The sequence below is a fragment of the Prionailurus bengalensis genome, chromosome B2, assembly GCF_016509475.1.
Source record: "Prionailurus bengalensis isolate Pbe53 chromosome B2, Fcat_Pben_1.1_paternal_pri, whole genome shotgun sequence".
Taxonomy (NCBI): domain Eukaryota; kingdom Metazoa; phylum Chordata; class Mammalia; order Carnivora; family Felidae; genus Prionailurus; species Prionailurus bengalensis.
Window position 1 is genome coordinate 12,829,167 of NC_057349.1, and position 15,980 is coordinate 12,845,146.

The 15,980-nt window shown below is 52.5% G+C and overlaps 1 protein-coding gene across 7 annotated transcripts in view; it reads left to right on the plus strand.

Moving 5' to 3' along the window:
• ATXN1 (ataxin 1) overlaps positions 1 to 15,980 on the plus strand; it is a 417,826-nt gene that overhangs the window by 384,895 nt on the left and 16,951 nt on the right. For all 7 annotated transcript variants that reach the window (XM_043590763.1, XM_043590764.1, XM_043590761.1 and 4 more), the window contains one exon: positions 8,560 to 10,603. In XM_043590763.1, the coding sequence (XP_043446698.1) occupies positions 8,720 to 10,603 (1,884 nt within the window). In that variant the 5' untranslated portion in view covers positions 8,560 to 8,719. The remainder of the gene's footprint in view (positions 1 to 8,559; positions 10,604 to 15,980) is intronic.

Consider the following 15,980-nt stretch of genomic DNA (forward strand, 5'->3'; position numbering starts at 1 on the left):
GACGGGGAGAGAGGGTGTTCGTGTCCACGATTCTGAGCCACGCGGGATGTGGTCTCGGGGGTCTCAGTTCTACTATGATCCAGATCAGAACTGGGTGGGTGGCATTGAGCAGGGAGCCGGGTGGTGCTGGGGGTCCCCGGCTCACCTGTGAGGTGACAGGATCCAGATCTCTCCTCCTTAGTCACCCCAGCCCGTGGCACTGAGTACCACGTGGTCAGCTGCAGTCCGAGATTAGCGCCGGCTTCCGTGCCCAGGCTCCGTGGCCGTCTTTCCCCCTCTCGTCCCTGTGCATCCTGTCTTTCCCACGTGGAAGCTTTGCCATCCGGTTCCCATCACCATGGTGCAACCCCGTGCATCCGTCTGCCCGACATCATGGTTGGAAAGAATAAAAAAGTGGTTTCCAGTGCTGGCTTCTCCTCTGACTGTGAGGCCTTAACCAAGCCTGTGTCCCCCGCTGAAAAACTAGAGATGAAAATACAAACCTCAAGAGATTGTAGGGACGCCTGGGTGGCTCAGTCAGTCAGGCGTCCAACCTCAGCTCAGGTCGTGATCTCTCAGTCCATGAGTTCGAGCCCCGCGTCGGGCTCTGTGCTGACAGCCCGGAGCCTGGAGCCTGCTTCAGATTCTGCGAATCCCTCTTTCTCTGCCCCTCCCCCACTTGTGCTCTGTCTCTCTCCCTCTCAAAAATGAATAAATGTTAAAAAAAATTGTTTTAAAAAGAGTTTGTTGCAAGGGGTAAGTAAGATGCTTAAGTCGAGTTATTGACCTATGTTAGATGATGGATAAATGGAAGCCATTCGTGTTAATGTCCTAGGGCTGCCTAACAAATTACCACAAACGTGGGGGCTTATAAAACGGGAGAAATTCATCGCACAATTTTGGGGGCCAGATGTCTGAAATCAAGGCGTTGACAGGATGCTGCTCCCACCAGAGGCTCTTAGGGAGGATCTGTCCTTGACCTCTCCGGCTGCAGGGGGCTTCAAGTGTTCCTTGGCTTGGGGCCGTAAAACCCCATTGTCTCTCCTTCCGTCTTCATATGGTGCCGTGTATCTGTGTGTCTCAAACCTTTCTCTGCCTTTCTCTTACAAGGAGACTTGTCATTGGATGGAGGGCTCACCTGGACAATCTGTCATCATCTCATCCCAAGATCCTGAAACACATTCCCTTTTATTCCAAGTAAAGTCGCACTCATCACTTCCAGATGGCCATACCTTTTGGGGGTCCTCTGTTCAGTCCACTGCCCTATCTTGTTAGTGGTGCAAATTAAGGTACCCTTGTACCTTTTCCTTATGTCCTCAAGCACTTGTGTAGATTGCGGATGGTAAGCTGTTATTCTTTGGTGTTTCTCTTCACGCTCGCCGCACTTCTGTGAAGGGCAAGGTCCGCGTCACAAGAGGCAGAGGAGAGAAGGGGGGCCCGCGTGTGTGGGGGGATAGCTAGCGGCCTCTTCTGCAAAGTTGTGCTCACCTCTCCAGTGGCCTCTGGCCTAAAGGGACCTGGAGTGGACCCTTCGTTCTCTCCAGAAGCCACCTCATTTTGGAGCAGGAGGCCTGCGCCGTGAAGCTCTATGCCAGGCGGAACAGAGAGAGCATATAATCGCTCTGCACTGAGGACACAGCAAAAAGAAAGTTGGAAAGTGGGCTAGGCTTATGAGCAAGCCAGCTTGACACGGGTGAAATCACGGTCTCAAAATCTTTGTAATGAAAAAAATACATAAAAATAGGGAGCATGAGCACCTGGGCAGGACAGGGGTCTCCTCCACTTATCTGGGACCATCAGTCTCCAAACTCAGTCTCAACCCTTGGGGCGACACAGGGATCCCCGCCCCATTAGGCTGCCCAACCTATTCTTAACAGTTCTAACTACTTGCTGATTTTCACTGTACCTACTCAAGTAATCTGGGGCTGAGTTCTGTGCTCCTGCCTTCTGGGGACAGCCCCGTAGAGACTGAGCATTGCTGTTATGTTCCGGTTTCTCCCGTGCTTCCCCGGGCCATATATCCTCAGCTGCCTCCGCTGTTACTTGCCTGCCTTGTGTCCAGACCTCTCAATGACCCAGTCGGTCCACCCTGGACCCACTCCGTTGTGCCCTGACCCCCTGCCTCAGTACTTGGACTGTACTTTTACCAAAATATGATGTTGCAGGATTTATCCCTTTTATTCTGAATGTTGCGTTATCAGTGAAGCTCAGAATCACTCCAGCCTTGCAGGCACCACACCAAACTGTTGGTTCATATGAAATGTATGGTCAAACAAAAAATCGCTAGGCTCCTTCATTTGAACCAATCTGAGGCCAGATCTCTCCAGCCCCTGCTATCGAATGAATTGAGCTGTTGAAACTGAGGGCAAGCATTTACATTTATTCTCAGCAATCTTAATTTTCTTGGTTTTGTGCCATCACTCCCAGCTTCTGAGGATGTATAGGTTCCCCTCCCGCTGTTGGAAAGCAGAGTGTTCCTATGAAAGCTCTTGTAAGCCCAAATGGCATTAAGCGAAGAAGTAATTACCATTAATTTACCTGGATAACGTTGTAGCATTCCCAGACCCCCCAAAATAACCTCTCTTAGGCTTTTCTGATACCTTAGGACACATCTTGCTAACAGATGCACCAAGTAAATCCCGATAAAGCCCAGATGCTCAAAGAACACAGTTCAAACTATGGCCGCTGGATGCTGAGAGGCTGGGTGTAGTTCCCCAGAAAGGCGCTTGGTGGCGCTACTCACACTGTTCAGGGTGCGCGCTGCCTCCACAACAGCTCACGGCAAGACAGGTGCTGAAGGCTGGGGTTTTTTTTGTTTTGTTTTGTTTTTTTGTTGGTTTTTTTTTTTTTTTTTTTTTTTTTTTTTTTTTTTTTTTTTTTGCTTTTCGCCTTTTTTGCAAAAGCAAAATCCTCTTTGGAATGCTTTTGGTTTGCAAAAGCAGGTGCTAACGTAGGTCTTTAGTAAGAGCCAAGCGTAAGGCAAACTTTGACAAAGTGGAGGATACCTATGTCTGAATATTAATCGCAATAATCTAGAAAACGTCTCTTCTAGCTTTCTGTTCCCTCTGAAGACGATTTTTTTAACGCTAATAAAATGTTGGGCAGAATAGAACTAAAAATAGAGTTCTGGCATACTATTTGCTCCACACTGACACTGAACAGTTAGAGCCCACTGTCCATGTTTGAACTAAGGTGAGTCTCTGATGAATGAATCTGTGACCCGCTTCCCTCGGGGCACGCTTGTCCCATCCACTGTGAAGGTAGCTAATTGTGTGGTCATCCCACCCTCACCTCTCTCCATCCTGAAGCCCCACGGATGACAGAGTTAGGCCTGCTTTTCATAGTTAACCTGAATGAAGAACTGTGTGGAGTGAACAGAAAGGACACTGGCAAGCCAGGACTTCGAGAATCCTGGCGGAGCCCCGGTGACCTCCCGTCATGGCCAGGCGTTCTGTCTCCTAAATGGTCCTGCAGTTTTTCCAGAACTGACCCAGATTCATCAGTTCATGCCTCTCTCGTGCACAGACGTGCGTGTCCCACAGCCCTGGGGTCCGCTCAAGCTCGGAAACTCACACAGTTGGGTGTGCCGGGCAGAGCAGTTCCGTTTACAGCCATGACCCGGGAGAGCAGTTTTAGGACTGTATGTATCCAACTCCTAGGAGTGGCTCCCGTTGAAAGCAGTTGTTATTTACAGGACTTGGACTCCATGGGGACACATTCCCACATCCTCCAGCTCAGAAGCATCTCATTTTCCTATCATTTCTGAAAGACCGTAATGGGGGAAGTTTTTTTGAATTGCAGCGAAGACGTAAGTGTGGGGCTTCTTTTGTTAAATTTTGTTTTGCGTCTTGATGATTGAGTCTCATATAAAATTGATGATAACAGCTTTTTTAAAGTGCGTTTCCAGGGGTGCCTGGGTGGCGCAGTCGGTTAAGCGTCCGACTTCAGCCAGGTCACGATCTCGCGGTCCGGGAGTTCGAGCCCCGCGTCGGGCTCTGGGCTGATGGCTCAGAGCCTGGAGCCTGTTTCCGATTCTGTGTCTCCCTCTCTCTCTGCCCCTCCCCCGTTCATGCTCTGTCTCTCTCTGTCCCAAAAATAAATAAACGTTGAAAAAAAAATTAAAAAAAAAATAATAAAAAGTGCGTTTCCATATATTTTGTGAAGACACAAAGAACAGGAAGAAAAGGAGCATTTGTTACTGAGAACTCTATTGAGTCTCAGTGACCCCCAAATAAACACCGGCATATTTCCTAAATATTAGCTGCTTATCGCCAAGGCTCCATCCAGTCTGCGTTTGCTTTCTCAACACCCCCTTCATCAGAAAGAGAGGCTAGAGAAGTTTAATTTGCTTAGAAGCTTATGATTAGAAAATTTAATCTCATACCTGAGTTTCTGAAACCTTCCTGTGCATATGAATCATCTGGCAATCTTGTTAAAATGCAGATTCTAAATCAGGAGGGCTGGGTGGGGTCTGGGGTCCTACATTTCTAAAGCTGTCGGGGCTACTGGTGTCGCTGGTTTGAGGCCTGCACGCTGGAGAGCAAAGCCTTATTACACTGAGTTAAACGGTAAGATACGAATAGGGCAATAGGTTAAAATGTAGATATAAAGATGCTTAAGATAAGTGCATTCAGAGCCGAGATTCCGTATGTGGTTAAACCCTTAATAACTTTGTCTCGATTCATCCAGTAACTTTCTTAACAATAATGTTTGAACAATAAGATGTGTGTATGTGGTTCTTTGGGAACTTAGCGTTTAGAAAATAGTGTGTGGCCTCATGTCGTGAAGAAATCTTTCTGTTGTTCGTCCAGAAGTGAGCCCCCCAGGGGCCCAGCTAAACTATTGTGTTTCAGCCCCAAGAAGGTGGTTAGGGACACAGAGGCCATTTGTCTGCAGCTAGAAAAAGACCCTACAAGGCAAAAATTCCACTCTCCTTTTTTTCTCTTTTTCTCTCTTTTTTTTTTTTTTAAATCTCTTTCTCTCTCCCTTCCTTTTCCTCTCTCTGCTTTTCCACCTTCATGTTATATACCCCCCGTTCTTTCAATTCCATGAAGAACCAAATCCCGTTACCGGGGACCTGGTGGCAAACTGTGGCGCCCTCTAGTGGTTCTCTGAAAATACAGCAAGACTCGATCCCTCCCCTGGCAGTGCTTCCTGATGGCAGCTTCAGATAGTACAGAGCTCGTGGGCACGGAGATGGGACACATGTCCCGGAATTGGAGAGCCCCGTCTCCTCCAAGCTGCAGTGGCAAAGAGGAGACATTCTAAATTCTAAACGGAGGAGGAGGATGGGTTGAAATTTGTATCAGTCTGGCTCTAGGTCGCTCCAGCTCCCGTGGTCATCTCTGGATCCCTGATTTATCGTTAGTATTATCTGCAAAAGACATTTATCAATGGCTCGCTTTTCAGAAGAATAAATTTGAATCTGTGCATTAAGGCCAATATGTCCCGGTGGTCCATTAGCAGAAGACCAGCCCTGGAGTCTGTACAGAGATCTTTAGGGCCAGCTAAGCCAGCGTCTCTCAAATAAACACTATAAATAAACTAAGGCACTACTGAGCACCAAGTCAGCATTCCTTTTCAGATTCTCTAAAGCCGGGCTCTTTAAGAAGTACCTTCAGAGGGGGTTTCTGGTTTGGGGTATTGTGCATTCGGTTGTACAGGCAATTTTACATTTGCATTGCTAATGGACCTCTTCTGAATGTGTTTGACATTTTGCTTGGCTTTGAAAGGACTTTTATGCTGCTGCTTTTTCTTCCCTCGAGCTGCCTTGGGCTAATTAACCTATTCCCTTACTGGCTGGGCCTACTATATGCAAATGTTCTCATTTTGGATTCTGACATATCACTCTTGCATGAACATCCCTAATGAAATCCTGTGGGGTTTTATTGGAGCAGTGCTACTGTGGAACCAGCAGGGGGCGCGTGGACCGGTTTGCTTTGAGTGGCTCTAAATGACTTTGCTAGTTGATGTGGGAAAGTGGGAGTTATACAATTCTTTAAGTGACTCTTGAGATCTACAGCTAAAAGATCATTGTCAGCACTTGTTAAGCAGCCAGAAGGGGCAACTGATTTTTTTTTAGAAGTTTGTGATTTAATTTTATTCTGTCATTGTTTTAAACGTAGCACTGGCCCCCTGATTGATTTGCAAATATTGTGCGTAAATTATGGGCTGCGCTGTTTATAAAAGAAGGCTACACAGAGCACGGTTATTCTGAACGTATAAAAGCCCTAGGTCGGGAGGAGATATAAGTGACATCATTTCTTCAACGCAGGTATTTCTCCGGCATGAACGTACTAGATCTTTGCACTTTGTTTTTTGTTTCCATCCCAGGCTTTAAAGTGCCTCTCCTGTCAAATGAGAAACCCTGTTCTTATTGAAATGGCCTTTGATGTTGAGACCCCAAATTTACAAACTTCCACCTCGTGTGCCCCTGACCACAACCATTGAGGTCAGGCACTGTCTTTTGAATAATCTTTTTATCGCGATGTTTGGCAACGATGTTGAAGCAAGAGTAACAACGGCCGCTAAAATCATTGGCCAAAAAAAAAAAAAAAGGTTGCCGATTAGGCTGGGGTAGTGCAGCTACATAGGAGAGATGGGGATAAGCTGGGACAGGCAAGAGGAGAGAAAAGAGGCCGTGTGACGGTGGGGATGCCCCATTGCTTCAGCGTCAGCGAGGACCAGATGCCGAAGGCTGCTTGCTGCCTTGTTGTGCTTGTTTGAAAATCAGAGTGTAGAAGGGGCGCCCGGGTGGTTCAGTCGGTGAGGCGTCTGACCTCCGCTCAGTTCACGGCCTTGCGGTCCGTGGGTTTGAGCCCCTTGTCAGGCCCTCTGCGGTCAGCGCTGAGCCGGTTTCGGGTAGTCGTGTCCCCTCTCTCTCTGCTCCTCCCCCACTTGTGCTGTCTCTCTCTGAAAAATAAAAGAAAGTTAAGAAAAAACACCAAATAAATAAAATAAGTAAAGCCTGGGTGGCTCAGTCTGTTAAGCGTCCGACTTTGGCTCAGGTCATGATCTCACAGTTCATGAGTTCAAGCCCCACGTCAGGCTCTGTGCTGACAGCTCGGAGCCTGGAGCCTGCTTGGGATTCTGTGTCTCCCTCTCTCTCTGCCCCTCCCCCACTCATGCTCAGTCTCTCTCTCTCTCTCTCTCTCTCTCTCTCTCTCAAAAATAAATAAAGATTAAAAAATGTTTATAAAATCAGATTGTGGAAAAGAGGGTCTGGGTAGGAGAAATGCTAAAACCCAAAGCCCCGTGCCTCAGTTTCCCAGGATGCCCGCACGTGACAGTGCTTGTGTCTACAGCTGGTGCCTGCAAGGGGCACTCGCATCTGCTCATTAGCCCGGTTCCTGTTAGTCCCACTGATGTGCTGCCTGTTGCCAGTGGGTGTCCATCTGCCCACACAGTCACGGTGACTCCAAGTTCACCGGCCACCGAGGGACTGAGATATATGTATGTAACTGGCTCCCAGCCCACTATTTATAGATCGCGATTGAGGCGCATGGGGCTGATGGATCTGAAAAGAGGTTTCATCTCTAGGGTTAATGGCGGGTTGGCCTTTTCCCAGGAGAAAGGGAGGGAGCTGGTGTGAAGAGAAAATTCAGAGACTACATGGAGAGAGAGAGAGAGAGAGAGAGAGAGAGACAGAAAGAAAGAAAGAATAACCGTCATGAAGGAGAAACCTTCAACATAGCCTCCCTATTAGCGCACTTTTTTTGTGTGTGTAAAACCATAACCATATTCATTTTTTAACTGTCTCACAGATTTCTTTTGGCTTTCTGTTACCCTATGAGTAGCTGTACTGGGAATTCTTTGGAAACTTGTAGAGAACAAGATTATTTTTGGCTGCCTCTGCTGAGTTGGCATGTGGTATTGTGCATGTGTGCGAGGGAAGAGAGAGTGGCTTTGGACCAGAGTATGGACCCTGAGTCAGGCAGAACCTTTGAACCTTTGAGTAGGAGCCCCGGCAGGTGAGGCATCAGACCTTACACCTGAAGCTGACCCGGCACTACCCCCCCCCACCCCCGACCTTATTCCTGAAGATGGCCTGAGACTACTCCCCCCCCCCCCCGCCCCCAACCTCCGCCAACCCCAGACCTTACACCTGAAGGTGGCCTGGGACCCCTCCCCCACTCCTCACCTGCTCCTTCCCAGCACCTGCATCTGAGGCCGACTTCCCCTAAGGTCACCCTTCCTGTGGGCTTCTTTGGATTTCCCAGCAAGGCAAAGAGGTAAAGAAGGGACCAGCATTTCTGAAAAGGAAATTTAAGAACCAAATCATCTCCCCCGTTAGAAGAAAAGAAAATAGGGAGAGAGGGTATTGAGAAACGCAGAGGGTCTTAGGGGGAGCTGTTCATGCCATCAGAAGGTATCTGCTGTGAGTTCTGACCTCCCGGTTATCCTCGCGTCTACCTGATGTGCTCTCCAACGTGGCGAGTGTTTTCATGGGCTTCAATGCTGGGGCCCGTGATCAGGTTTTGGGGAATTCACGTGGAAGCCAGAGGCCTAGTCTCAGTCTGATGTTCTGATTTCCTTTCCCTCCTCTTCCCCTCGCCCCCCACCCTGTCTGCCTCTTCCCAGATTCCAGAGCTGCTGCGGGCCGATCGCACCCACGGGGAGATGATTCCTCATGAAGAGCCTGGATCCCCTACAGAAATCAAATGTGACTTTCCATGTATCAGACTAAAACCAGAGCCAGCCAGACAGTGAAACAGTCACCGTGGAGGGGGGACGGCGAAAAATGAAATCCAACCAAGAGCGGAGCAACGAATGCCTGCCTCCCAAGAAGCGCGAGATCCCCGCCACCAGCCGGCCTTCGGAGGAGAAGGCCGCCGCGGCGCCCAGCGACAACCACCGGGCGGAGGCCGTGGCATGGCTCCCCGGCAACCCGGGGGGCCGCGGCCACGGGGGCGGCAGGCACGGCCCGGCGGGGGCCCCGGTGGAGCTGGGTTTACAGCAGGGAATAGGTTTACACAAAGCGCTGTCCGCGGGGCTGGACTACTCCCCGCCCAGCGCGCCCAGGTCCGTGCCGGCGACCACCACGCTGCCCGCCGCGTACCCTCCCCCGCAGTCGGGGACGCCGGTGTCCCCCGTGCAGTACGCTCACCTGCCGCACACTTTCCAGTTCATCGGGTCCTCCCAGTACAGCGGGCCCTACGCCGGGTTCATCCCTTCGCAGCTGATCTCCCCGACGGCCAGCCCCGTCACCAGTGCCGTGGCCTCGGCCGCGGGGGCCACCACTCCATCCCAGCGCTCCCAGCTGGAAGCCTATTCCACTCTGCTGGCCAACATGGGCAGTCTGAGCCAAGCCTCGGGACACAAGGCTGAGCAGCAGCACCTGGGCAGGACGTCGGGGCTCGGCCCCCCGGGGTCCCCCCCTCCCACCCAGCAAAACCAGTACGTGCACATCTCCAGCTCTCCGCAGAGCGCCGGGCGCACGGCGTCCCCTCCGGCCATCCCCGTCCACCTGCACCCGCACCAGACGATGATCCCACACACGCTCACCCTGGGGCCCTCCCCCCAGGTCGTAGTGCAATACACCGACTCCGGCGGCCACTTCGTCCCGCGGGAGGCCGCCAAGAAAGCCGACAGCGGCAGGCTGCAGGCCATGCAGGCCAAGGAGCTCCTGAACGGCGAGATGGAGAAGGGCCGCAGGTACGGGGCCCCGAGCTCCGCCGACCTGGGCCTGGTGAAGGGGAAGTCGCTTCCTCACCCGTACGAGTCCAGGCACGTGGTGGTGCACCCGAGCGCCGCGGACTACGGCGGTCGGGACTCCTCGGGGGTCCGGGCCTCTGTGATGGTCCTGCCCACCAGCAGCGCGCCCGCCGCCGACCTGGAGGTGCAGCCGGTCACGCACCGGGAGGCCTCGCCCTCCACCCTCAACGACAAAAGCGGCCTGCATCTAGGGAAGCCCGGGCACCGGTCCTACGCGCTGTCACCCCAACAGGCCCTGGGCCCCGAAGGCGTGAAGGCCGCCGCCGTCGCCACGCTGTCCCCCCACACGGTCATCCAGACCACACACAGCGCCTCGGAGCCACTCCCGGTCGGACTGCCGGCCACCGCCTTCTACGCGGGGACCCAAGCGCCGGTCATCGGCTACCTGAGCAGCCAGCAGCAGGCGATCACGTACGCCGGCAGCCTGCCCCAGCACCTGGTGATCCCCGGCACGCAGCCCCTGCTCATCCCGGTCGGCGGCGCCGACGTGGAGGGCTCGGGAGCCGCCCCCGCCATCGCCACGTCGTCGCCCCAGTTTGCGGCAGTGCCTCACACGTTCGTCACCACCGCCCTCCCCAAGAACGAGAACTTCAGCCCGGAGGCCCTGGCCACGCAGGCCGCCTACCCAGCCATGGTGCAGGCCCAGATCCACCTGCCCGTGGTGCAGTCCGTGGCGTCCCCCACCGCCGCGCCCCCCACGCTGCCCCCCTACTTCATGAAAGGCTCCATCATCCAGTTGGCCAACGGGGAGCTGAAGAAGGTGGAGGACTTGAAGACAGAAGACTTCATCCAGAGCGCCGAGATCAGCAGCGACCTGAAGATCGACTCCAGCACCGTGGAGAGGATCGAGGACAGCCACCACCCCGGCGTGGCGGTGATACAGTTTGCTGTCGGGGAGCACCGAGCACAGGTAACCTTCACCCCCTCCCTCTGCACACACACACACACAGTCATGCGGTCCTCCCTGGTTTCCCTGGCAACATGAGCCTCTTCCAAGAGGCAGACTGCAATGGGCTGTGCGGAGAATTGAGGGTTTTCCTTCACCCCTAGACTCTGCAGGACCATCACCTTTCCCAGCCAGGTTCTAAGCCCCAACGCCCCAAGGCACTTGTTTGTAAGGAATTCACTTCTGTGCTCCTAGACCGGAGGGCTTAGGAAAGGTACCATCCTCCGGAAGACTGGAAAAATCACTCGTGGGTGTGTTTTTGTTTTTGTTTTTGTTTTTTATTCTGTAGTTTAGATGAGGAACCTTGAGTGAGAAACGCGGCCGGCAGGCTCAAGCCTTTCTAGGGGTCACTGTGCCCTTCTTCTCTGCCAGGAAAAGGCAGTGCTGGTCCGGGTGGGCACCTTAGACGGTCAGAGTCCCCACGTCCCATTCCAACATCCGTGTTTTAAAATGTTATTACTCTTTAGGTGTGGGGAGGCTGACAGATGGGGGGCACAGCCGCCATTGAAAGGTGGCTTGTTCTACTCGGATCCCAAGAAGATGGGCACGCCACATGGGGAATCGCCAGAGTCAGTCAGGAGGCAGGGAGACGAGGAGGGAACATGGGCAAGAGCCTTTATTGTGGGAAGGAACGAGCAGGCTTAGGATTGGCTGGTGTGGATAATTTCAGGGGGCTCTGGGGCAGAGCTGCCCCTGGGTGTCTGCTACCTGGGCCTGGGGTGATTGGGGCAGGTGGATAGGGGCCCCGAGGTGAAAGCCCAGTAGAGGCGGTGGTTGGGGGTGTGGGTTTTTGGTTTGCATGTGAAGATGTCTCTCCCAGGCAAGGAATCAGCTAACCCTGGGAGGGGCATCCCCTCTAGAGGCAGCAAGCCTCCGAGATGTCAAAGCATCGGAAGGTCGAAAGTAAAAGGCACGGTTAACATAGTCCCAGAATCCCAGGTGATCTCCTGGGCTCGTAGTAAACAGGAACCACCAGCAGTAAACGCAGTCGTGGTGAGTCAAGTTAAAGCCTGGAACTGTTATTGACTCTCTTAATTTCCGTGGGCTCCTTCCGTGCACTCTTTTAACTCTCTTAAGTCACCTGAACACCTTTATTCCGTGGCCCATTGATATAAAGCACTGTCCAGGTGGCTTCGAGTCCGGCAGGTGTGGCCTCCAGGCTGGGAGCTTCCTCGGCCGTTGAGCCCAGATCTCCTGGGAATGTTTCCATTGAGGACTTTGAAAAACCCCGGAGGTGGCAGCGCCTCCCTCACGTTTGAGTTGAAAATGGTCATAGTATAGCTGATATTTGGGACAGTCAAAAATAAGAAATAAATAAATAAATAAATAAATAAATAAATAAATAAGACTAATTCATGGTTTAAATTGTTTGGGGCAGACTTTTAAGAGATCAAGTTTTAGGGGAGGGGGGATTTTCGAGGGTTTTCCAGAAGGGCTTGGGAGTGACCAGATAGATGTCAGGTCTCGCACAGTGTCAGGGGGCCTGCGATGCCAAGAGCTTTTAGCCCCCAAAGATTTCTTTTTTATGGTACAGCGTCACTATAGGCTTACGGTCTTTGGTTCGGGACCAAGTAAGATGTCTCAAAGTTCAGATTAAAAAAAAAAAAAATGCAAAACAGCAGGACTTTTCTTTAAGCGGCGTCATTATTTTGAACTCCCTCCCCGTCTGTGGTTGCCGCTCTCTCCCTCCTGCCTGTGTAGTGTTGGAGGTGGGCACTGGGAGGAAAAAATGAGTTGTCTTGTAACAGGCTCCAGGTGAAGCATGGAAATAAACAGGAATGCAAGTGAATGTGTTTTCTCATGGCACCTTTAGTCCTTAAAGCGTTACTGTGAACGGGGGAAGGCACAGGAAGAGGCGTTACTTGGAAATGCTCCTGGTTTGCATGTGAACCTCTTTCACCCTGAGAATACAGAACGGCTCCAGCCGTTCTCATGGCCAAGGGCTTCCCAGGCCTCTTTAGCTCTCGAACCAACCAGGCAGTTCTGGAGAGGAAGCATCTCTATGTTTTCCCTGCCCGATACTTTGCAGAACGGACGCTCGCATGATAGAGTCACCGGCTTCCCTGTGAGTCCCACTTCCTCCGGCAGCCAGACCACGGGTCTCGTTGCCTACACACGACCAAGGTGCAAAGGAGGAGGTAGGAGATTTATCATGGCCTGTTCGCAGGTCTGTCCGGGCAGCCCCGCGCGGGGGTGTCGCGTGCCGGGAAGGGCCGCGGCCTGCTCAAAAGGTGACTTGGTTTTTGAGCTGTAAAAACAAAAGCGCAAGGCCCCCCAACGCAGCCACTGATGTGTCGCTTTCCCCAGAAGCCTATCAGAAACAGGCTGACATCATCACTGCTAAAATACTCCACCAGCTGTGTTTGCCACTGGTGACAGGAGAGAATCAGAGAGAAAGCGAGAGGGGGGGAAGGAGGAGGGGAGCCAGGGAAGTGGTATCTGGATGTAATTTACGTTCCAAGGGCCGAGAACCTTCCTCCCTCATCCGTGTGGCGCTGAGGATTGTTCTGCCCCCACCCAGGCCTGGAGAATCAGCCGTGTCTCCTCGACTGGCTAGAAATCACTAACGCTTGCACCCACGGGGAGATGTCGGAATGTGCAAATTGTTTAACTTAACTAGCAAAAAAAAATCACCAAATTGATTGGGGAAGTGGTGGGAGGAGGGATGGTTTTCTACACCCCAGATGGATGGCTCTATGACTCCGGGCTTTCAATCCTGCGTGGAAGGGCTGCTTGACCTCAGGCAGTCTACCACGAGCCTCCCCTTTGGACGCAGTGCGCCATGGTGGGGACGGCCCGGGCCTGGTCGCCTACGAGACGTGTTGCTCTCCCCTTGAGCCATGGTTTTTCTCATCCCCGAGACAGGCAAATGATTCCTCGTACGAGGGGCCCACTCTCTTTTTGGGATCCTGGGCTTTCCTGCCTCACAGCTCAGAGCTTCTAGAAACTACCCACCTTGGCCCGGCGAGCCAAAAATCCACACGGGGACACTGAGGGCATCTCTGCTGACCTCGTGCTCGTAATCGGCACCAAGACCTCATGGGAACCAAACCAGCCCGTGTGAAACTGAGAGGTTTCTCGTTTGGCTGATTATTTGGAGGAGCCGAACTAATTACTGTTGTAGCAAGACGCCCCCAGTGTCGTCTCCAGCGGAAGCTGCAAACGAGGCAGCGTAGGAGAAAAATACTGCTGCCTGTTTGTCCCTGTCCCCGCGGCTCTGCCATATCCGGCGTGGTCATTCTCTCTGCCCAGGCAGCGTCTTTGCCCCCTGTGCCCAGCCCGCCGCCGTGGGAGAAGACAAAGGGAACTTCAGGTGCGATCCGGCCTCTCGGTGGCCACTCTGGGTCTCCTTCCTCATGTTCTGCAGCACAGGTAGCACATTGCACCCCAGACAGGAGACCCCCCCCCCCCCCGCCGCAGCCCTCATGCTTGGTGATCCTGCGTAACAGCCCCAGTGGACGGCAGAATCGCTTTCCTCGGGCCTCACTCCCAAATACAACGATCCACTTGAAAATCTTTTCCAGGATGGAGCCTGTAAGTCTGTGGCGAGTCCCAGAGGGGACCCCCGGCACCAGCGTGAGCCAGCGAGGTTCGCTAAGAGAATGGGGCGTCCTCTGCGTGGGAAGCAAGTTAGCGTGGGAAGATGCAGGATCTGCAGGTCAAAGTACCTGAGTCAGATCGGTCTTCCACTCCAACAATAGTGCAGGGACCTTGTGCACATTGGGCACAAGTGAGTGCACAGATACTTTACCGTGTATGTTGTCTCAGCCTTCCAGTCGGCTCTCGTGGTGGGAGGAATTAGGGTTGTTGTAAGGATTAAAGAAAACGTGTTCAAAGGAACCAGCACAATACGTAACGCCCAGCGGGCCCTTGAGAATATTACTGTCCCTCCCTTCTTCCAACTTATGTGGCTTTGGCCCTGAGAAGCGAAAAGTTAGCTTCGGAAAAATAAATGAAAGGCTTCATGCTCTGAAAACAATTTATGGGGCGCGCCTGGGTGGCTCAGTCAGTTCAAGCGTCCGACTTCGGCTCAGGTCATGATCTCGCAGTTCATGGGTTCGAGCCCCTCCCTCATCGGGCCCTGTGCTGACAGCTCGGAGCCTTGGATTCTGTGTCTCCCTCTCTCGCTCTGCGCCTCCCCCGCTCATGCTCTGTCTCTGTCTCTCAAAAATAAATAAATGTTAAAAACTTAAAAATAAAATAAAAAGAATTTATGGAAGGGGAGGCAGCCTAGAAAAAGTCCAGAAAGAAGGGTGACGTTCTCTTAACACGCGCAATAAGCCGTTTTTACCCTGCCTGTATTCCTGGGGTGTATTCCCATGAGTGGCCCCCCCTGAGCACCCTACCACAATTCCTCCAAGGAAGCCTGAATGACCTGCTAGCCAGTATGCATAGAGACCAACTGTATTTTTCTGAGCATGAGCTGGACTGGAGGGATGCATTGGTGGCCCCGCCATCCACGCAGTAAGAGACCCAGAAATGGAGGTTTCAGGCACCTCTCTTGTGCCAGGTGCCCGCCGGGGGAGCCCCTGCCCAGGACGGCCCCTCCCGGGGAGGCTTCCGGTTCCATCTGGCAAATGTGTTCTGTCTGTGAGCAGTCTCCCCACACCCCTGTCTCGGGCTGCCCAGGCTCAACTTTGCTAAAGAGGGACACAAAACTGGCACAAAGGAACTGTAGTAAATTTTATCTTAATTTTTTTAACGTTTATTTATTTTTGAGGCAGAGAAAGAGAGAAAGAGAGTGAGCTGGGAGAAGCAGAGAGAGAGGGAGACACGGAATCCAAAAGCAGGCTCCAGGCTCCGAGCCGTCAGCACAGAGCCCGATGCGGGGCTTGAACTCACGGACCGCGAGATCATGACCTGAGCCGAAGTCGGACGCTTCACCGACTGAGCCACCCAGGCCCCCCTCATTCCCCTCTTTCTAACTTGATGGCTGTGTTGTGTGACTCATCAGTGGTAGCATTGTGCTTTAATGGATTAGCTGGTGCCTAAAAATCGCCAGGGCCCTCGTGCGAGCAGCACAGAAGTCTGCCGAGTCCCCTAGCAGCCAAGGCAAGCCGACCCGCCAACATTTCACGTGTGGGGCTTGGTGGGAATGAATCCTAATGTATCAAAAAAATAGATAGTGACCGCCCTCTGTGCCAAAGCCTGGAGCTGGACCTGTGGTCCGGTTATTGGTGCTAATCCTCCTCTCTGCGTGAGTGCCAGAAAGGCTCCGGCAGAGAAGTAGCATCAAACCACAATTTGTTTATGTGTCTGCGTCCCCTTTAAAAAAAAAAAAAAAAAAAAGGAAAAATGCTCTCCTTTAGCCTATGCGTGGTATCAGTGCCCCCAACCAGGT